At 31.4% G+C, this 20,039-nt stretch overlaps 1 protein-coding gene across 2 annotated transcripts in view; it reads left to right on the top strand.

The window, feature by feature from the left end:
- ASCC3 (activating signal cointegrator 1 complex subunit 3) overlaps window positions 1–20,039 on the top strand; it is a 382,658-nt gene that overhangs the window by 221,862 nt on the left and 140,757 nt on the right. For both annotated transcript variants that reach the window (XM_004044455.5, XM_055391435.2), the window contains 8 exons: window positions 4,230–4,349; window positions 7,166–7,330; window positions 8,405–8,491; window positions 9,338–9,514; window positions 12,608–12,833; window positions 13,290–13,444; window positions 15,937–16,035; window positions 17,317–17,485. In XM_004044455.5, the coding sequence (XP_004044503.4) occupies window positions 4,230–4,349; window positions 7,166–7,330; window positions 8,405–8,491; window positions 9,338–9,514; window positions 12,608–12,833; window positions 13,290–13,444; window positions 15,937–16,035; window positions 17,317–17,485 (1,198 nt within the window). The remainder of the gene's footprint in view (window positions 1–4,229; window positions 4,350–7,165; window positions 7,331–8,404; window positions 8,492–9,337; window positions 9,515–12,607; window positions 12,834–13,289; window positions 13,445–15,936; window positions 16,036–17,316; window positions 17,486–20,039) is intronic.

Raw genomic sequence — 20,039 nt, 5'->3', positions numbered from 1 at the left:
AGGCATGGTTCTTTCATGCACGTCATGAAATGCATGTCAAGAAAGACTATATTTCAAATGTAGAGGCCTTAAATCCAAGGACAAGGTGTTTGCATAACATTCTACAGAGATGGGATGAACTCTGTATAAAAAATGTATGTAGTATGTAAGGTGAAAGAAAGATTAACGTAGTTTTGAAGAACAGACTTAAATGCTAAAGTTAAATATGAAGTGATATCTTAAAATGCATGAATACATGTCAAGGAAAACTATATCTCAGTAAACTTATGTCCTTAATAGCTTTTTGTAATTGGTAAAATAAACACAAGTTGGCAATATTATACAGAAGACACAAAGTCAGTAAAATACTGCTTTTTTCTTCAAGTAACTCTTTTTCTTAGGGAATGTAAAATAGCATCACTAAAACTATTTGATCAAGCCCTGAGAAATTAAAAATAAATTAGGGCCCATAAATTTATCAAGTATTTATAAAGTACTTATTAAATGTGTGATTTTCAGGAATGTCAGCTAGCTATAAGCATAATTCCATTTAGTGATGTAAATGGTATTTAAATAATAAAACATATATCTTGACATTTTTCACCCATATGGTGAAGTATAGCCATTGTTGAACTAACTTGCTCATATTCTAATCTATTGGAATAGTTCCCTATTAAAATAAATTTTCCTGTTAAGGAAACAAACTCTTAAATTATTGTTGAATGTGAAATTAAATTTGGCTATCTGTGGAAACCAAGTGTGAAATTGGTTTATAAAATGAATATGTGCTGTGTTCTTTAGAACACATGAATTTTTAAGTCTTTAAATTCCCCAAATCATTGCAAGACTCTACAGTTGCACTAATCAACATTAGAGTCGTGCTAGATTAAGAATGTTGCCTCTATTAATATCTTTGATATCATGAGTATCAATTCTGACTATTAGTTTAGGAGAACTAGAGAAATTATTATATTAAGTTATAATTTCAGTGCAAACATGTTATGAGGCACATTTGCTTATCGATGCGTAATGAGACTGACTAAATAATCCTAATGCTGAAAGGTCACAAGTCCCATCCATATATAAAGTCACTTAACTTTACACTGAGAGAAATACTGAGGCTTATTAAAATTTATTCATCAGACATTACTGAGTACATACTCTATGCCAGCTCCCTATAGTCTGTTCTTCAAAACTATGTTAATCTTTCTTTCACTTTACATACTACATACATTTTTTATACGGAGTTCATCCCATCTCTGTAGAATGTCAGGTAAACACCTTGTCCTTGGATTTAAGGCCTCTACAATCTGAACGACCTTGTAATTCTGGCTACAATTACTCTCCAACACAGATCTTCTGCCCTAGACAAGCTGTTGTTACTCTATTCACTTGTAAATAGAGATACTGTCACTGGATTGTTGTGGAAATTTAAGAAATGCCTGTGCCAAGGTAGTTTACAGTAAATGATAGAGTCACTTACCATTTTCTGATAGTCTGTTGATATTCAGCCCCATTCATACTTATTGCCAGCACTGAAATTTTAGTTAAATAAATAAATGAATAGTAGCATAGTTTTTATATATATTTACTAGCTTATATGTACATATATACACACGCATGCATACTCATGATGATTAGAGTATTTGCTTAAGTTTTTATATAATTTCAACAATTTTTTAAAAATACATATTCAAATAAACAATTGAGATAACCTTAAATACTAAAGTTAGATATGAAGTGATATTGAGTCTTATTTCTAAATTACCAAATTCGTGGGGGATTTTATTTTTCTCTTTTATTTAACAGAGCATAAAACTATCACACTATATACTAACGCCACTTTTAGAAATGTCATGTTAGATGTTTTTCTTTAAAAGCATTTTGAATAGGTAATTATGTGCTAGGCACAATGGATGGTGGGTTTATATATGTCATTGTAGTTAGTTACATATGTCTCACCTCCGTGTGACTCTGGAACTTCTTGAGGCCAGGGAGCATACTCTATTTGTTACCATATCCATTGTGCTTTACTCAGCACAGGCTTGTTACTGACTTACTATATGATTTTGAGATGAGTGAATAAATTTCAAAGACACACTATGAAAAAATTCCTGTTTTATAGAAGGTTCCTGTACTAAGTAGCCACTAGGTGACAGCAAATATTTACAAATACATTTTTATTTTTTGTCACTAGGTGGCATTCAAATATTACTCTCAAAATAAGGTATAGCATCATAAATTTACCTTCATTTTTCTGAGTAGTCTTGTCCTTTTTAGTGAACATTTACAACACTTGCTTTAGTTGATCGAATCTTTGCTACCTACTTTTTCCTTTCCTTTAATCATATCACTGGTAGCAATAGGTAATTTTTTAATGTTAATTTACTGTCTGATTTTGAAAATAATAGCAAGCTTATTTTATCCCTTATAAATTTTTCTACTCATAGGAGTTGTGTGATGTTACTTTAAAATAATATTCTAAGGTTATAAGGGAATGTAGGTCATTATTTTAAAGTAACATCATAAAGTCATGATGGGAATATAGGTCATATGTCTATGGTTTAATACAATTTGGTCTGTCAAATAATGGATTCACAAAGGAGAGACACTCTCAGATTTTTAGCCATATCACCAAACTAGTTTCATTTACCTAAGTAGACTAGAAAATGTCTAACTGTTTTAGTTGTAAATCTTCACGAATTGTTACACAGCTCCCACACTGGCTCAATTTTAGTTCTTGCTACTCTTATTTTGGTGGAAAGCCTTACAGTTTACACTAAGTATATATATTTACCTACATTATGGATGGCTTAGCCATTTGTAATATAAATTTAAAAGTTAGTAGACAGAATCTCCCATATTATATTTCAACTTTTGGTCATTTCTCTGTTTTAGTAACAAATAGTATATCATAATATTATAATGAAAATTATACATTATAATGAAAATTATAGATTACTAAATCTCATCTTCACCTAACTAAAGACAATTAACCATCCACATATTTATTTCATGAAATTAGTTATACAGAATTATAATAAAAATTATAATGCAGGAGTTAAACATGAAGGTTTTACTTTCTTTAATATTAGGACTAAATCGAGAGGATTTGTTTTTCCTTTTTTTTCTCCCAAAATTAATAATTTAGGTAGGGAACATCTCTTCTCCTTTAATTAAAGTTTTAGGAGGTTAAAAACAATTTCAGTCAAGGATTCAGGAAAAAAAAATACAACTATGAAGTTTTACAACATGGGTAAATTTTTAAAGTAAAATAAGTACCTTAAGTAAAAATAAAATTACTACCTATAGATCCATTGGCTAAGGAAATATGTTTCTAAGAAACTTTTCATTGAAATTCTTTGTTAATATCATCTTCTAATAATTTTTCTCTTTGTTATACAGCTCTTATATGCTATTGTTGTGTTTTTAAATTATTAACCTTTGATTTCATTTAATTAACATATCACAAAGCTACATTAAATGCTATATTTAAAACAATATTTTCTTTCAAGATATAATCTGAAGAATTATCCACTGTTTATTATGGTTCAAATGCATGAATATTTTTTCCATAGGTTAAGTTTACTGATAAATAAAAACCACTCCCTGTTCTTGTACATGAGTTTGTTAAAATGTATGTATTATTAATATGTATAAATCACAACAAAATCTGCTTTGTTTCGTGCAAAACAAGTGAATTTTTTATTGTATTCATATTACATCTTCATACTCGCAGTCCTGCAAATTCGTATCTTGAGAGGTAAAAGCTAATGTTATCCCCTCTGTGGTTTTGGTGATGACAGTATACAGAATTAGGATAAAAATGAATAGAAATAACAATGTTTTGTTGTTTTTATTCAGATGCACTTAACACTTACATTTTTCAGCCGTGTAGTCACATAAAATGAAACTAAAATAAGTTGTATACTGAATAAGAAAAAAAAATAACGAATGTCCTTAATGCTATGTAGAATTAAACTCCTTTTAAAGAAAAATAATCATCTGCCATAATATTGAGTAAATTCAGTTCTGAAAGATAACATTTCTCACGTATCATTCTCAATTAAATGAGGCAGGACTGATTTTAATTAATTGGCAAAGTGTTGTGTCCAGTCACTGTGCCTACCTTTTTAAAAATACTGCATAATGATGTATTTTTAAAACTTCACCTCTGACAGAATGGACTTTGATGTAATGTTTATGTTCAACTTTAATACATTAATTTTTGTCATATTTTTGATTTGCAGATTGCTCTGGGAACAGTTACTAATGTGGAAGAAGCAGTGAAGTGGATAAGTTACACTTATCTTTATGTACGGATGAGAGCAAATCCATTAGCATATGGCATCAGTCACAAGGCTTATCAGGTAGAAAACTCATTTATTAAAAAAAAAATTCAGACCTTCTTTTTGGTTCTTTCATGATATGAGGATAGATATTTGTTTGCTGCTCTTGCCTCATCTGAAAAGAGGTAGCTAGAAGAAAAACAAGAGATTTAATATTTTTCAGGGAATTAAATAGGCCCCTGTAGTTATTAGGCAGGCTATATTTAAATATCTTTTTCTACAAATACTTATGTTAATCTTTGTACTATTATCCATGTATTCAAGTATATTTCTATTTGATATTAATATTTTGGTGTGATTTTTTAAACTGTGAGAAATTTCGTTTTAGAATAAATTAGACATGAGGAAACTTATAGACCATATTTGATAATCAGCTTAGGTTATATACAATCTGTTCCTCTTATCAAGTCTCTTCTAATCCCTATTCTGAAATTTAAATATACCATTAAGGAGTTACTATCCTAACAGTTTGAGGACTGGAATCAGTTCCACTATTCAAGTCCATATACATAGACTGAAAATTAGATGCATTTGATAGCAGTTCTTCCTATGAACTTTACAATTGTGTGGTCCGTGTGGCTTATAGATTCTGTGAAATCTTGTCTTTCCTTTATAACTCTGCTTCATATATTGTAAATGTGTCCTAATTGCAGATAAAATCCAGTTGTTGTCTAATGAAAACATTATTCTACAATGATCATATGGATATTAACTAGTATTAAGTCAAAATTTGTAAATAAGTTGAACTTTATTCAAAATTATAGTTTCCCCTAATTTACTATGACTTAGTTTTTATATAAATCCTATTGTGTTATCAAAGAAGTTACCAATTTTTTAATTTTTATTTCTTTTATTTTTTTCTTTCCCTATGCAGTAGATTTTACCATGGGAAAATTGAAACTTAAGGCTTGGGGGAGGAAAAATAAGAAAAGCAGCAGCAGCAATTAGTTCTGAGGCTGTTAAATCTAAAGCTGTTATTAGGTTTTTATACTTAGATTTACTCTAGATGGGACTCACCTACCTTTCTTCTTCTCAGTTGAAATTTGTGCTAATCTTTAAATGAGTGTTTACATTTACAGCCAAATTGCTCTGTTATAAAATATAACTGCATTATAACCTGTAACCTTACACATTTAAAGAATATGGCACTAGTTATTCCCATCACAAGTATGGGCATTTTGAGAAGACTCAGTGGCACTATGAAAATGTTTTGAAGGAGTAAAGAAAAACAAAAACTAAACAATTTATTTTTACGGACTAAGCCATCTCAAATTTTGGAAGAATATAAATACATCAATTGACTTTAAAGTACTAGGTTATAATCAAAAGTCATTTGCCTATCATTTTCCAGTATAAAGACCTTTTGGATACATAGTACCTTTATACGTCAGAAAATCTTGACCCTTTTGTGTGTGTGTGTGTGTGTGTGTGTGTTTTAATGTTATTACTCAATACAAATTTGTGGCCACAAAACTCTTATGAACTAACACAGATAAAATAGTTTAGCATATTTTTGATGGTTTAGTAATAGGTGATTAATAAAATAGTTTTATAAGTTGAACCTGATACATATATTATCACTCATAGCAAACATTTAAGACTTTTTGTATTTGCTGATGTAACTCTTGACTCCATCTTACTTCCCTGCAGTTGATATTCTTTTGCTCCATTTTCCTGATTTTTAAAATTTATTTTAGCTATATTTTGTACATAAATAAGCTGCCATAAATATCTAAGTTAGAACAAATGGTAGTAGTGTTAACTCATTAATTGATTTCTAAATTGTTTTAATACTCCCCCTGCTCCATTAAAGGTCATATTTCACTTTACTCCTCATGACTACAGAGTGTTCCTTAATAATTGGCATATGTACATACATATATTTATACACAATACTATAGTAACAAGAATATTTGTTAATATCTTATGTTTTATTATTTCTGCTTAGAAAAAGTATTAGATAAGTAATAGTTTTAAAACTATACAAAAATTCACTGTCAACTTTATTTACTTTAGAATGGGTTCTTCCATCTGCATATAATAATAATAGAAGTAAAAAGTAAGTAAAGTGAGCCAAGATCACGCCACTGCACTCCAACCTCGCTCTGTCGCCCAGGTTGGAGTGCAGTGGCATGATCTTGGCTCACTGCAACCTCTGTCTCCTGGGTTTAAGTGATTCTCCTGCCTCAGCCGCCTGAGTAGCTGGGATTACAGGCGCGCACCACCGTACCCAGCTAATTTTTGTATTTTTAGTAGAGATGGGGTTTCTCCTTGTTTGTCAGGCTGGTCTGAAACTTCTGACCTCGTGAGCTGCCCACCTTGGCCTCCCAAAGTGCTGGGATTACAGGTGTGAGCCACTGTGCCCGGCCGGATAACTTTGCAGTTCTAAATATATCTTGATTTTGACAGGGAAAGCATTCTTGCTATCATTTCTCCAAATAACTGATAATAAAGTAGGAATATGATTTGATAATTTAAAATCCCTATTTACTTTAGTATGGGAGAAAGAAGACAATTATTGAGTTTTTAAAATTTGATTTTTAATCTTTGTGATTTTAAAGATCATAAGATCATATAAGAATTTTAGATTCCAAAATATTGGTATCTGAAAAGAATATGCACATTGATAATTTTAATGAATTTTTAAGCTTCCTTTATTTAATGGCATAAAATATTTTCAATTATTTCCTAAATGTAGAAAAATGTACTTTAAAAATTGTAATTAAAAAGTCTAACTAAAACATTAAGAAAAGTTTTAATTTCCATAAATAAATATATGTTTGCAAATGGTTACTCTTTAAAGCAGTATTCAACTGTTTATATATTTTTTGCCATAGATTGACCCAACATTAAGAAAGCATCGAGAACAGTTGGTCATTGAAGTTGGACGAAAACTAGACAAAGCTCAGATGATTCGTTTTGAGGAGCGAACTGGATATTTTTCTTCAACTGATTTGGGTAGAACTGCCAGCCATTACTATATTAAATACAACACCATTGAGGTATTATACTAATGCAAATATGTTAATTTTAGATGCAAATACTTTCTAGACTTCAAAATATATTAATGCAAAATAATGAAAGCAAATAATAGAACAAAATCCATTTAACTTATATGAATTCAACAGTATACCCTCAGTAAAGACAAGAAAAAAATAAAACTTCAGATACTAAGGAACCTCTTGTCATCCTATTCAATGAGTGTATCCCAAGCAATAAACATACCCAAGCCTAAAAAGTCAAGGCACATTTGCTTTTACATGTAACGGTTTTCAGAAAACACCTCATGTGCTTACTAACTTTCCCCCGTCTTTCCCCAAATAAACCTTCTATTTGTATAGCACTTTAGGTTTCTTTAAAACCTTTAAACATATATTATCTCAGAACTGTGATCCGGTTGAAATCAATCCAACACGTTGTCTCTAGCTTTTCACTCCTTCCATCACCTATTCACATCCACTCATTTTGTCAAAGTAACTTTTTAAATTTGTTCACTTGCTAGTGTGTTGCTACCACTCTATATCCTAAACCTGTTTGCTGTTCTTTTGCAGGAACTTTAGGCCTTCTTTAGCATTTGTCTTCAATCTATTTGGCCTTTGACTGATTTTTTTCAACTCAGTTTTCTGATTTTCTGTATGTCCTCACTAGTAATATTTTGAGAATTTTCAGACTACATATTTTCTAGATATACATCTCTGAATTTTATGATACATGATCAGCTTAGAATTCATGAATTGTGCAGATTTCCACATGGCCATGCTGAAAATAAGCACAAACCAGAATTTTATTAACTTTTTAAAGGTATCTAGTGTAGATTTTATTGACTTTTATTCATCATCCATCTTTTTGCTGCTAAAGATCTTCCTTAGCTAATTATGTTCTAGGAATTTTCTTTGGTCTTTGATAAATTTGTTGATGTTTATAAAGCAGTGACTTTAAATACTGTAACACAGACATTATAACTGCAGTGTCTAGAGCTCAAATTTCTTTTAAAATGTGTAATTTATAGTCACATTTTTAATTTAAAATATTTTAAATATTTTGATTTTAATCAAATATAACACTTACTTTGGTAGACCTTTAATGAACTCTTTGATGCTCACAAAACAGAAGGTGATATCTTTGCCATAGTCTCCAAAGCTGAAGAATTTGATCAAATTAAGGTAAGATTTCTTGAAATTTGAATCAAATGCATACAACATGTGTGCATTCATTCATTTATAAAAGGTTCTCATTAATACCATATAAGCTGTATGGCACATCACATTTGGAATATCAGCAATGTTCTTCATTTATCAATAAGACCCACTGTCCTAGATTATAATATTACATCATACCTGACATCATTCTTTTCTCTGTACTACACATCAAATAATTTAAATTGGTTTTGCAGTAATGAAACTGTTGAAGAATGTAGTATGAAGATTTTGGTTTATTGCAATATAAGGCTCATTGAAGAAAATGTAAAAGTACCTGTATGATTCAAACCTTAGATATGAGTATTTCTGTACCTGTATTAATATTTAATCTTATTAACAGTGAAAACTTTAATGCTTTGAATCATAGTACTTCATGGCTTTAAGCTATGAATGTATTATACCATATAAAAATATATGACTATAATGAATGCATTTGAAGATAATTCAAGTTTGCCCTAATCCAGTTGGGCAGAGGTTTTACTCTGGTCAAATAAAATATGAAATCTCATCAATTCAAGGATGGTGAGGTCAGAAGACTTAATTTTTTGGCATATCAAATTTTTATATGTCAATGGCAAATTTAATATTGGTGATGAATAATAAAATGTAATTGTATCAGCCTCAAGATCATTTCATATTGCAGTTTTTTAGCTACCTGTGGAAAAATCATTGTTATTTAACTCTATGAAAGAAAAATGCTGCATTATAGTAAATGGAAACTCTTTAAAAACATGCAATGTATTTAATTTCAATGTGAAAAATTTAAATAAATCAGCCCCAAAATTCCAATAAATACATTGATTCTTCTAGGTCAGAGAAGAGGAAATAGAGGAGTTAGATACCTTATTAAGCAATTTTTGTGAACTCTCCACTCCTGGAGGTGTAGAGAATAGTTATGGGAAAATAAACATCTTACTTCAAACTTATATCAGCCGAGGAGAAATGGACAGTTTCTCCCTTATATCAGATTCTGCATATGTTGCACAGGTAAGAATCTTATTCCCTTCCCCGTTTCTCTTCCTTGAATATATTTAGAGGACCAAGGTGTTAATTCATGCTGTGCTATGAATGCGTTGCTTTGTGACATGCTACCAAACCACCATTTTACTTAGAACTGGTTCTACTAATTTGTAAATATTTTATGTAATCTATGCTCATAAAACAGGACTGGGAATGAGATTTGGTGACTGATAGGGCTTTTTTTGGTGATGTTGATGTTTCTTACAAAGTTTTAAAATGATACCTGATTTTTTTCTACTTTAAATGATGAATTTCATTTCTTTTACTTATAAAGTAAAAGAATATAAAGTACTTATAAAGAGAAAAGTTAAAGAATATTGCAAGCATAAAGAAAAGATTGTGGAACTTTTTTAGTTTTTACCAAATATTAGAAATAATAATATTTTTAATCATTAAACAAGGCGTAGTAAACATATTTCCTACCATACGTTCAGTGTGATGTCTCTGGTTTTTACAAAAGTAATCTCTCCTCTCTACTGCTGAAACTTAAACATTGAGGACAGAAAGAAAATTATTCCCTAAACTACAGCTCATTTAATTTATAACTTTTTAAAAATACCATGGTATAAACTGTTCAAATATTTGTGTTTTTATATTCAAGCCCTTATGTGAAGTAAAGTAGGTTATATTTTACCCTATTTATCCTTCAAATGAAAGATTTCCCTTCTAGACATACTTTTTTAAAAAAATTATTTACCTGTCAAGGCTTTTTAATTTTATTTTATTGAGTACTTCCTTTTATAAATTAAGAAGAAATTAAAGCTTAATTTTATTTTAAATATGGAAATGATTCTGCTGTTATATTTGTAATTTTGTTCAAAGAAAGACTAAATATAGAAAAAGAATGTTTGTGTTAAATATATCATTATTAATAGCCATGAGTACTCAGGAGTCCTTTAAACATGGAATATTTACAAACACAAACCAAGACATATTGGTAAACATTTTGAATGCATGTAGTAATTTAATCAATGTAACCAAGATACCAGGTGATGATTTCATAAATTATATAAAGTTAATATAGATGTAGTGAAAATATTTATATATTCTTTAAACCCTATAGCTTCTATAGGAATAATTTTCTAATCTCCTTTGTTTTATCTGTTTTTCTGTAAAGTAATGTAATATTGTCATTTTATATTTTCTAATGATTTTATATTGAAATAGTTAATCATTTAAATAAAAGGTAAAGTTTTACTGGGTTCTGGATGAATAATCTGGCAACATTTCTGCTTGCTTCAAGATTATGAAGATATTATCAGAGACTGACATAAGAATTGCTTACAATGTAAAACTTTAATTCTCTTCATGATTGGTATCCAGGAAGTCAACTTCTGATTAAGGATATCTCAAAGCATCCCTGGTTTTTCTTAAACAGCCATTATGGATTTAGCATACCTGAATGCATCAGATAAATTATACTTTATTACATTTTAAGTTTAAGCTATCAGTAATTGAACAACTACTCTCTCAACTCTGTAAAATGATATTTTCTTCTATATTTTTTAAACTTTCTCTCCTCAGCCCCTAAGGTAAACCTATAGCTCAAATATTCTAGGATTTTATTTAAAGGCCTATGCTTAACTTTTCTAGACTGTACATGTTATAGACTTATTATTTTGAACCAATTTATATCATTCTAGATTAACATGTCCTGTTTGTATCTTGTCATATGGAATTTCTCCTACTTCTTTTAGCATTGAAGGGATAACTGTAGATCCTGAAATATTAAAATGACATACTTTCAAAGACAGGTAGGAAAATTAGCCTGATAGTTTTTTATAAGAACAAGTGGGAATGAGGTAGGAAAACCTATTTGGTAGATACAGTAATCAAAATTTTATTTATTGTTCTCTGGGCCTTATAAAGACCCATTCAGTCATTTTTAATGGATATCAGAACTGTCCTCATATTTCTATCTACCATTTTGTACTTTAATTTCTAATACTGAAACAAAATAGTCAAATTTATCAAAAGACAGTGCATATGTTATATAAAATGTGAAATGAAAGCCTTTAATTCATCTGTCATTTTTGACCTCACAATTTTAGGCTGGATTGTTTGTCTGCCATTTGAAATCTTTTCAGTTTTGTATCTCTTGTTTGGATTTTAACCAGACTGAACATTCTTTATTTTCAAATACAGATGTTACTGGATTTTGGAAGGTATCTATAAGTTCATTTAAAAAACAATCTTTAATAAAACAATCTGCAAAGTTAATGATAGAGGAGTGGAGGCAAAATAAATGGGAGCTAGCTGTAGAAATGTAAAGAAAAAAGACTACATTCATTATAACTTTCTATATGTCTATTAATAAAGTTATCCTCAGACCACTGAGTCTAGAATCTCAGTTATATTTGGAGTCCTTTAGTCCTGGCTTTGAGTAGATGCTCTGACACCAACTAGCAGTGTGACCTTGGTCAAATTTTTTACCTCTTTAAGCCCTAGTATATTCATCTATAAAATCATAATATTAATATCAATTAAATGCAGTTTTTGTAAAAGTTAAATGAGGCAATATATGTAAAGCAAGTTAACACATTGTTTGGTTTATAGGAAGCCATTTGTATGGCCCTTTCATATGAGTAGCTACACTAATCAGTATTTCATTTGTCACCCTTCTCTCATTATTTTTTTTCCCTAACAGGATCCCAGTCTTCCTTAATCCTCTAAATAGCCTTGTAAATTTAATCATTCCACTATTCACCAAGAGGCGTCCTTGTCTCTTATAGTCAGATGCCTTAACAGCCTCCTAAATATTATGCATGCCTTTTGTCTCTTCCTACTTCATTCCTGTTTAGAAGGTAGAGCTTTCTAAGAACTTGGAAATAAGGCTTCCCCTCTGAGAGTAAGCAAGTAGCATCCACATATAAAGGATAGGATTATTCTTATGTAGAAATAATAAGATGATTAGGATTATATGAGAGAAGATATTGCCCCACAATTCAAGGATGCAGCTTGACTTGCACTTCTTTTCAGACTGAGTTTGAATAATAAATTTATTGACAAATTAAAAAGCAAATTGGGTATAACCACCAATCTCCTCCTGTTATTTTTTAGAATGCAGCTAGAATTGTCCGTGCTCTTTTTGAAATTGCTCTGAGGAAACGTTGGCCTACCATGACCTACAGGCTCCTGAATCTTAGTAAAGTCATTGACAAGAGGCTCTGGAGTTGGGCTAGCCCTTTGAGACAATTTTCAATCCTACCACCACACATCCTAACAAGATTAGAAGAAAAAAAGCTTACTGTGGATAAGCTGAAAGACATGAGGAAAGATGAAATAGGTAAGAAGGAAGCAAATATGTTTGAATGTATTGTTTTGTGCAAATAAAATATGTTGCTGGGTGTAAAAGAAGGTATTGTGAATTTCCACATTAATCAAAATAAAAATTTTACCATATTTATAAATCTTTTTCATTTATCTAAAATCAAGTGAAAATCTCTTCATATTCAAGTGAGTCTGTTTATAGTAGTTTAAACACTATCAAGTCTCAGTAATTTTAAGAACCCTATTAATAGCTAAAGAAACCTTGATACTGACTTTAAAAACTGTGAATTGCTCATTCAAGTTAACTATTACAAAATATTCAAACATGCCAGGTCAAGAATGTCAGCTATTCTACATAGCAAATCATAAAACAAGCAATAAAATCACCTTCTCTGAAATCCCATTTACAAGTCAGATTATATTGCTTTTTTCTGCCTGGACACATTTCTTCTATGTGATATTTTTCTTGCAGGTCACATTTTACATCATGTGAATATTGGACTGAAGGTCAAACAATGTGTTCATCAGATTCCTTCTGTTATGATGGAAGCATCCATTCAGCCCATCACAAGGACTGTCCTCCGAGTGACACTCACCATCTATGCTGATTTCACTTGGAATGATCAGGTAGAAGTGGAAAACGGCTATATCTGTGTTAAACAAAAATGTCTATACTACAGACTCAACTACATCTGTTCCTAAGGCATATAGAAAATCCTCTAAAAAGAATATATATTGAGGATTTATTTTAAAAATTATAGCAATTAGCCGGGCATGGTGGTGGGCACCTGTAGTCCCAGCTACTCGGGAGGCTGAGGCAGGAGAATGGCATGAACCCGGGAGGCCTGAGCTTGCAGTGAGCCAAGACATTGCCACTGCACTCCAGCCTGGGCGACAGAGCGAGACTCCATCTCAAAAAAAAAATAATAATAATAATAGTGAAAAATTATAGCAATATTTACTCTCATCCTCAAGAAAACCATGGTATATTAGTAATATGTCAACCAGTGAGATTCCTTCAAAACATTTAGGAAACCTAAATTTCAACAATGAACAGCAGTTTAGTGGATTTAACTCCATAGAGACTTTGCTATATTAGTTCTATCTTCTTTTATTTTCTCTATGTTATGTTCATTTTTGCCATGTCTACTTTGTCATTTTAGCCTTCCAAAAAATTCAAGATTTTTCATGATAAAAAGAGCCATTTTTCATCTTGATGTCTCTTAAATTAATATTCTTTCCTTTTTTGAAACATTAGACTTGTAGAAAAGTATTCTATATTTTCCCCCAATCACCTGTTTCTTTGCTGCTGAGACTACTTTCTCCATGATCTCCAAAGACTGATGGGTTGCCATAATAAATAGATTTTTCTCAGTTATTTTCTTTACTTCTCTGAATATTTAACACTATACAGTTTTTCAAAATGTCCATCCTTGATTCCCATCATGTTTTTGTTTCTGTTTTAATTCCTTCTTCTCCTTTGATAGCTTAGATATTATTATGTATATAAAGATACACACCAGATTCTCTTTTTATTCAATCAACATTTTTTAAAGATCTATTTTTGTACCAGTTACTATGTTAAGAGATTGTAGGTACAAAGGCAAGTGAGGCTCAGTTCTTACATTCAAGAAGCCAGTCAGGGAAAACAAGGAAATCACTATTTATAGTATAGCAGTGCCTATTTCACATGTTATTGTAAAGTTCTAATTAAATAAGTATCTTCTGCATTACCTGATGTTTATACATCTTTAATGTGAATGAATTTTAACAGTATGCTCTAAAATTACCCAACCATGGTTTTAACCCAATTCTACGTTGGTCTTAAAAGTGTCTAAACCTTTAATTCCTTTAGTTTCCTCAGCTATAAACATGTATTATTATAATAATAATAATGTTTTTTACAGAATTTTCATTGGGACTAGATGATACAAAATTATATTTAATATTTCTATAGATATAAAGTTTCACATAAATATAAATTTACAGTTACCCATAAACTCATATTTGAAATTTTATTTTTAATAGACTATTTTTGAAATAAGTGGAAGTTTTGTATTTCTTACACTGTCTCCTACCAATATCTGTAATAAATCTGCAGTTTAATTCATTAGTAAGACAGAGTACTTAATGATTTTAATAGTTATCACTGTCAGGCACAATGCTGTTGGCTTCAAGAATGGAAAACTTGACTTGCCTCGAGCTGAGTTAAGGACGAAAGTATATTATCTTTCATAATGAAAGGTCCACAGGTAGAATAGGCCCTAAGGATGGTTGAGTCTTCTGTTTCAAGATGTCATTCAGAGACCAGGAACTTTTCACCCATTTGCTTGCTGACACTTTTGGATACTTCTCAAATGTTTTCAGGATTTTTTGTTTGCATTAAGCAGAGCATGGGAAACACATCCCCACTTCTCCAGCCCAGAACATGGACCAGAGACCTTTTCTTCAGTCTAATTGGGCCAGTATTTGTCATGTGCCTCCGCCTTACCACAGCAGTTGGGAGGGGAATCCCATGAGCTGATTGACTTATGCCAATCAAAATTATCCCAGGGGATGTGGTCACTTTTTCTTGAGTCACATGAGGGAGAGATGCTTGCTGAACAAGACTGGGTTTTGCAAGGAAGAGCGAGAGAGAGAGAGAGTAAGAGAGAGAGAAAGACATTGAAATGGGTAAAGCAAAATACAGTATATCTATCCAATGGGATATTATTAGACAATAAAAAGGAATGAAAGCATTGATGCATGCTAAAACATAGATGAACTGTGAAACCATCATGGTAAATTAAAAACTCCAGTCACAAAAGACTGCATATTATATGATTTTATTTAATTGAAATTTACAGAATAGGCAAATCTGTAAGGAAAAGGTAGTGACTACTAATGGGTACAAGGTTTCTTTTTGAGGTGGTGAAAATGTTCTAAAATTAGATTATGGTGATTGTTGTACAACTTTGGAAATATATTAAAATCATTTAACTGTATACTTGAAATGTTTAAATGAGTAAACTTTGTAATATAAATGATATATCAATAAAGCTTCTAGAGTGAGAAGATTGGATGCTATCCCTTATTTGAGTTATGATATGCATAGTAGCAGGATGCTATTTTTCTTCTAGGTACATGGGACAGTAGGAGAACCTTGGTGGATTTGGGTAGAAGATCCTACAAATGATCATATTTATCATTCAGAGTATTTTCTAGCTCTAAAAAAACAAGTAAGTGTATATATGTGAATATATCCTTATTTGCTATTGTAAAAAAATTTATACTAACAGTTTCTGCTTTTATTTCTCTGTAATTTTATAGTACAATTAAAACTTTATTTTATGTTTTGGTTTCCTATTAGTTTTAAAAGAATACAGTGATTAAATGTTATAGTATTGGTATATTCAATGTGATCATGGTTTAAGAAATTCACTTACCAGTAATGCCCCACATAGTGACATTTCAGTGAACAAGGGACCACATACACAACAACAGTACAATAATGATCCCATAAGATTATAATACTGTATTTTCACCTACTTTTTCTAGGTTTAAATATGTGTAGATAGGTAAGTACCATTGTGTTATAATTGCCCAAAATATTCAATACAATAACATGCTGTATGGTAACATGCTGTATAAGAGCAGTAGGCTATGCCATGTAGCCTAGATATTTAGGAGGCTATACCATCTGGCTTGTCTATGTACACTATGATGTTCTTAAGACAAAATTACATAATGACACATTTTTCAGAACCATTCCTGTCATTAAGCAATGCATGACTGGATAATCTTTACCATGGTTTAAGACCTGGGTTCCAGAGGTGTAGAATATGTAAGATAGGTAGGATCAATAATAATCTTAAGGGTCACATGCACAAAATACTGAATACTATTGGATTAAAAGAGCATTTCTTCTAAATTTCTTTATAAATCACAAGACAAAGACTCAATTTGATGGTATTTCTTTAACTGATGCTTCATTCGTAATTTCTGTTTTTATCAAAGAGAAAGCAAGCTTCAGGTAAGAGTCTTGGGTAGGCAACAGTAGAATTTCATAGCAGTGTTTTGTATTCATTGCTTTTGTCTTCTTGGTTACCTTCTATTTGTACCAAGTGATTCCGGTATTCCATTTTAGGTACTGATAGAACTTAACAAAAAATATTAAGTAAACAATATGGTAATTCGGTAAGGTAAAAATCATGAAGTTATGTAATTGAATGAATGATGTTTGGGAAATTCAGGTAGTCAAATTGGTAACCTGTTAATACATGATTATATGCATATGTAAATAATATAAATTGGCCATAAAATTTTACCTTCTATCAAGTATCCTCAGAAGGGCACCATGCACAAGTTTCTAAAGTTTCTGAATATCTCAGCTATTTAGAAATTCAAGATACTTTGTCTTTAGTATATCTTGTAGAGATACCATTATCTTAACAATAGACTAATAAGGCCTTTATGCTATTAGAATATCCATATTTATTTTTGACTTTATTTCATATTAGGTCATTAGTAAAGAAGCCCAACTACTGGTATTTACAATCCCTATTTTTGAGCCTTTGCCTTCCCAATACTACATCCGAGCAGTGTCTGATAGATGGTTGGGTGCTGAGGCAGTATGTATTATCAACTTTCAACATCTAATTCTACCAGAGAGACATCCTCCTCATACAGGTAACATGGTGAATGCTGATTTGAATCATTGATTTTTTCCAAAATGGTTGTTTTAGTTAATGTTGAAAAATGTCTACACCTTAATAAAGTTTTACTTGTAATCATTATAACTTCTCTATAACTCCCTTTTTATTCATTTGTCATTCATCATTTAATCTGTTCTCTCTGTAAAACTTTTATTTTCTCCCTTGCGTTTATTCCAGTTTACTTAAACTTGTTTCTAGTATGTTGAATTAACTAACATATCAGTGAGTTATGGGGAATTTTCCCCCATCTTTTGTGTTTCTACACCAAAAACAAAAAAGCTAATATTAAGGAATCATATTATGGTATCACTATGGAATGGATTTCCATATACCTCAAGTGAGTTTGTGTCCTGCAGATAACATCTACCCTTTATATTAGTTTTTTTTTAATACTTTAACTTTTAGGGTACATGTGCACAACGCACAGGTTTGTTACATATGTGTACATGTGCCATGTTGGTGTGCTGCACCTATTAACTCGTCATTTAACATTAGGTATATCACCTAATGCTATCCCTCCCCCCTCCTCCCACTCCACAACAGGCCCCGGTGTGTGATGTTCCCCTTCCTGTGTCCATGTGTTCTCATTGTTCAATTCCCACCTATGAGTGAGAACACGCGGTGTTTGGTTTTTTGTCCTTGCGATAGTTTGCTGAGAATGATGGTTTCCAGCTTCATCCATGTCCCTACAAAGGACATGAACTCATCCTTTCTATGGCTGCATAGTATTCCATGGTGTGTGTGCACCACATTTTCTTCATCCAGTCTGTCATCGTTGGACATTTGGGTTGGTTCCAAGTCTTTGCTATTGTGAATAGTGCCGCAATAAACATACATGTGCATGTGTCTTTATAGCAGCATGATTTATAATCCTTTGTGTATATACCCAGTAATGGGATGGCTGGGTCAAATGGTATTTCTAGTTCTAGATCCCTGAGGAATCGCCACACTGACTTCCACAATGGTTGAACTAGTTTACAGTCCCACCAACAGTGTAAAACAAAAAACCCCATCAACAAGTGGGTGAAGGATATGAACAGACACTTCTCAAAAGAAGACATTTATGCAGCCAACAGACACATGAAGAAATGTGCATCATCACTGGCCATCAGAGAAATGCAAATCGAAACCACAGTGAAATACCATCTCACACCAGTTAGAATGGCGATCATTAAAAAGTCAGGAAACAACAGGTGCTGGAGAGGATGTGGGGAAATAGGAACACTTTATATTAGTTTTATCCCTCTGCCCTAACATTATAAAGGGGTACGTGGTAATCTTCAACATCATATAATAGTGTTTTTCACTGTCATACCTTGCAAAAATCCATTTTAAATTTTGATGATGTGAACAAACACCTTTTTATTTTGACTTAATATAGAAGCAGATTTTTCAGGAATAAATGTTTACAATGATACTTTTAAGTGCCCTATGAAATACTCTATTTCAAAAAATCCTAAACTAATCTGTTAATTAACTAGTATAATAAGTTTATTTCTTCTTTTTCAGAATTGATTTTAAGAGGGCCTTAATTTATAGAAAAATGAAAGTCCATATTTTTTCTCATATGGTTCTTCCAAAGAGAAACCCTTTGTCATTTTCAGAATAAAAATATAGTCCTCACTACTTTTAATGAACTCATTATTTGGCAGTCCTGTGGGAATTGAAAGAGGTCTTAATGTGACTTTAAACTTTGCCATTTTTGTCAAATGTGTACCCTATTCATTATCTTAGCTTATCTTAAAGAGAGATACTTTATACTTCGGCTTAATTCCACTTTGATATCTTGGCAGAACAGAACTAAAAGGCTTGTCAACATAGAAAAATAATGAGATTGTAGTATCTAGTGATCTACTCATTGAAGGGAATCTTTCCAGTCTTCTTTTATCAAATGTGCTACATGTAATATTTAGAATCTCAGAATAAAATATATAAAAAATGTTTGGTGCTTTAATTGAAAGTACATGCTTCAAACATCATTAATCTTTGAGTATAGCACTTGATCTTAACTTGCGTTAACATTCTGTTTCAATGGTCATTTTATCTTTTGTCTGCCAAATGACCAAGAATGTATCGCCCTATTTATATAATTAGCTGAGTTCTGACTACATTTTTAAAAACAATAAATGTACCACCATAACATCTCAGTTGATATTAGACATATACAAAGTAACCTCAATGATTCCAGGGTCTCTTTGAATATATAGTCATTATCATTGAGCCCAAATGAGCCAAGAAAAACCATCATCTTTCATTAATGTAAAGCACTGTAATTTAACATCATCAGTAAATATGCAATATGCAGTTTATTTATTTATTTTTTTTAGTCTTTTTAAGAACATATCTTGGCTTTGATTAGCATTACAAGCATTAACTTGCAATGCCTCCCCTCCTTCCTTCTCGATTATTTTTTATTCATTTTATTTTATTTGTGAGACAGAGTTTCACTCTTTCACCCAGGCTGGAGTGAAGTGGGATGATCTGGGCTCACTGCAACCACCACTTGCCGGGTTCAAGCGATTCTCCTG

The sequence above is a fragment of the Gorilla gorilla genome, chromosome 5 (genome assembly GCF_029281585.2).
Source record: "Gorilla gorilla gorilla isolate KB3781 chromosome 5, NHGRI_mGorGor1-v2.1_pri, whole genome shotgun sequence".
Taxonomy (NCBI): Eukaryota; Metazoa; Chordata; class Mammalia; order Primates; family Hominidae; genus Gorilla; species Gorilla gorilla.
This window is presented reverse-complemented; position numbering and strand designations above follow the sequence as displayed.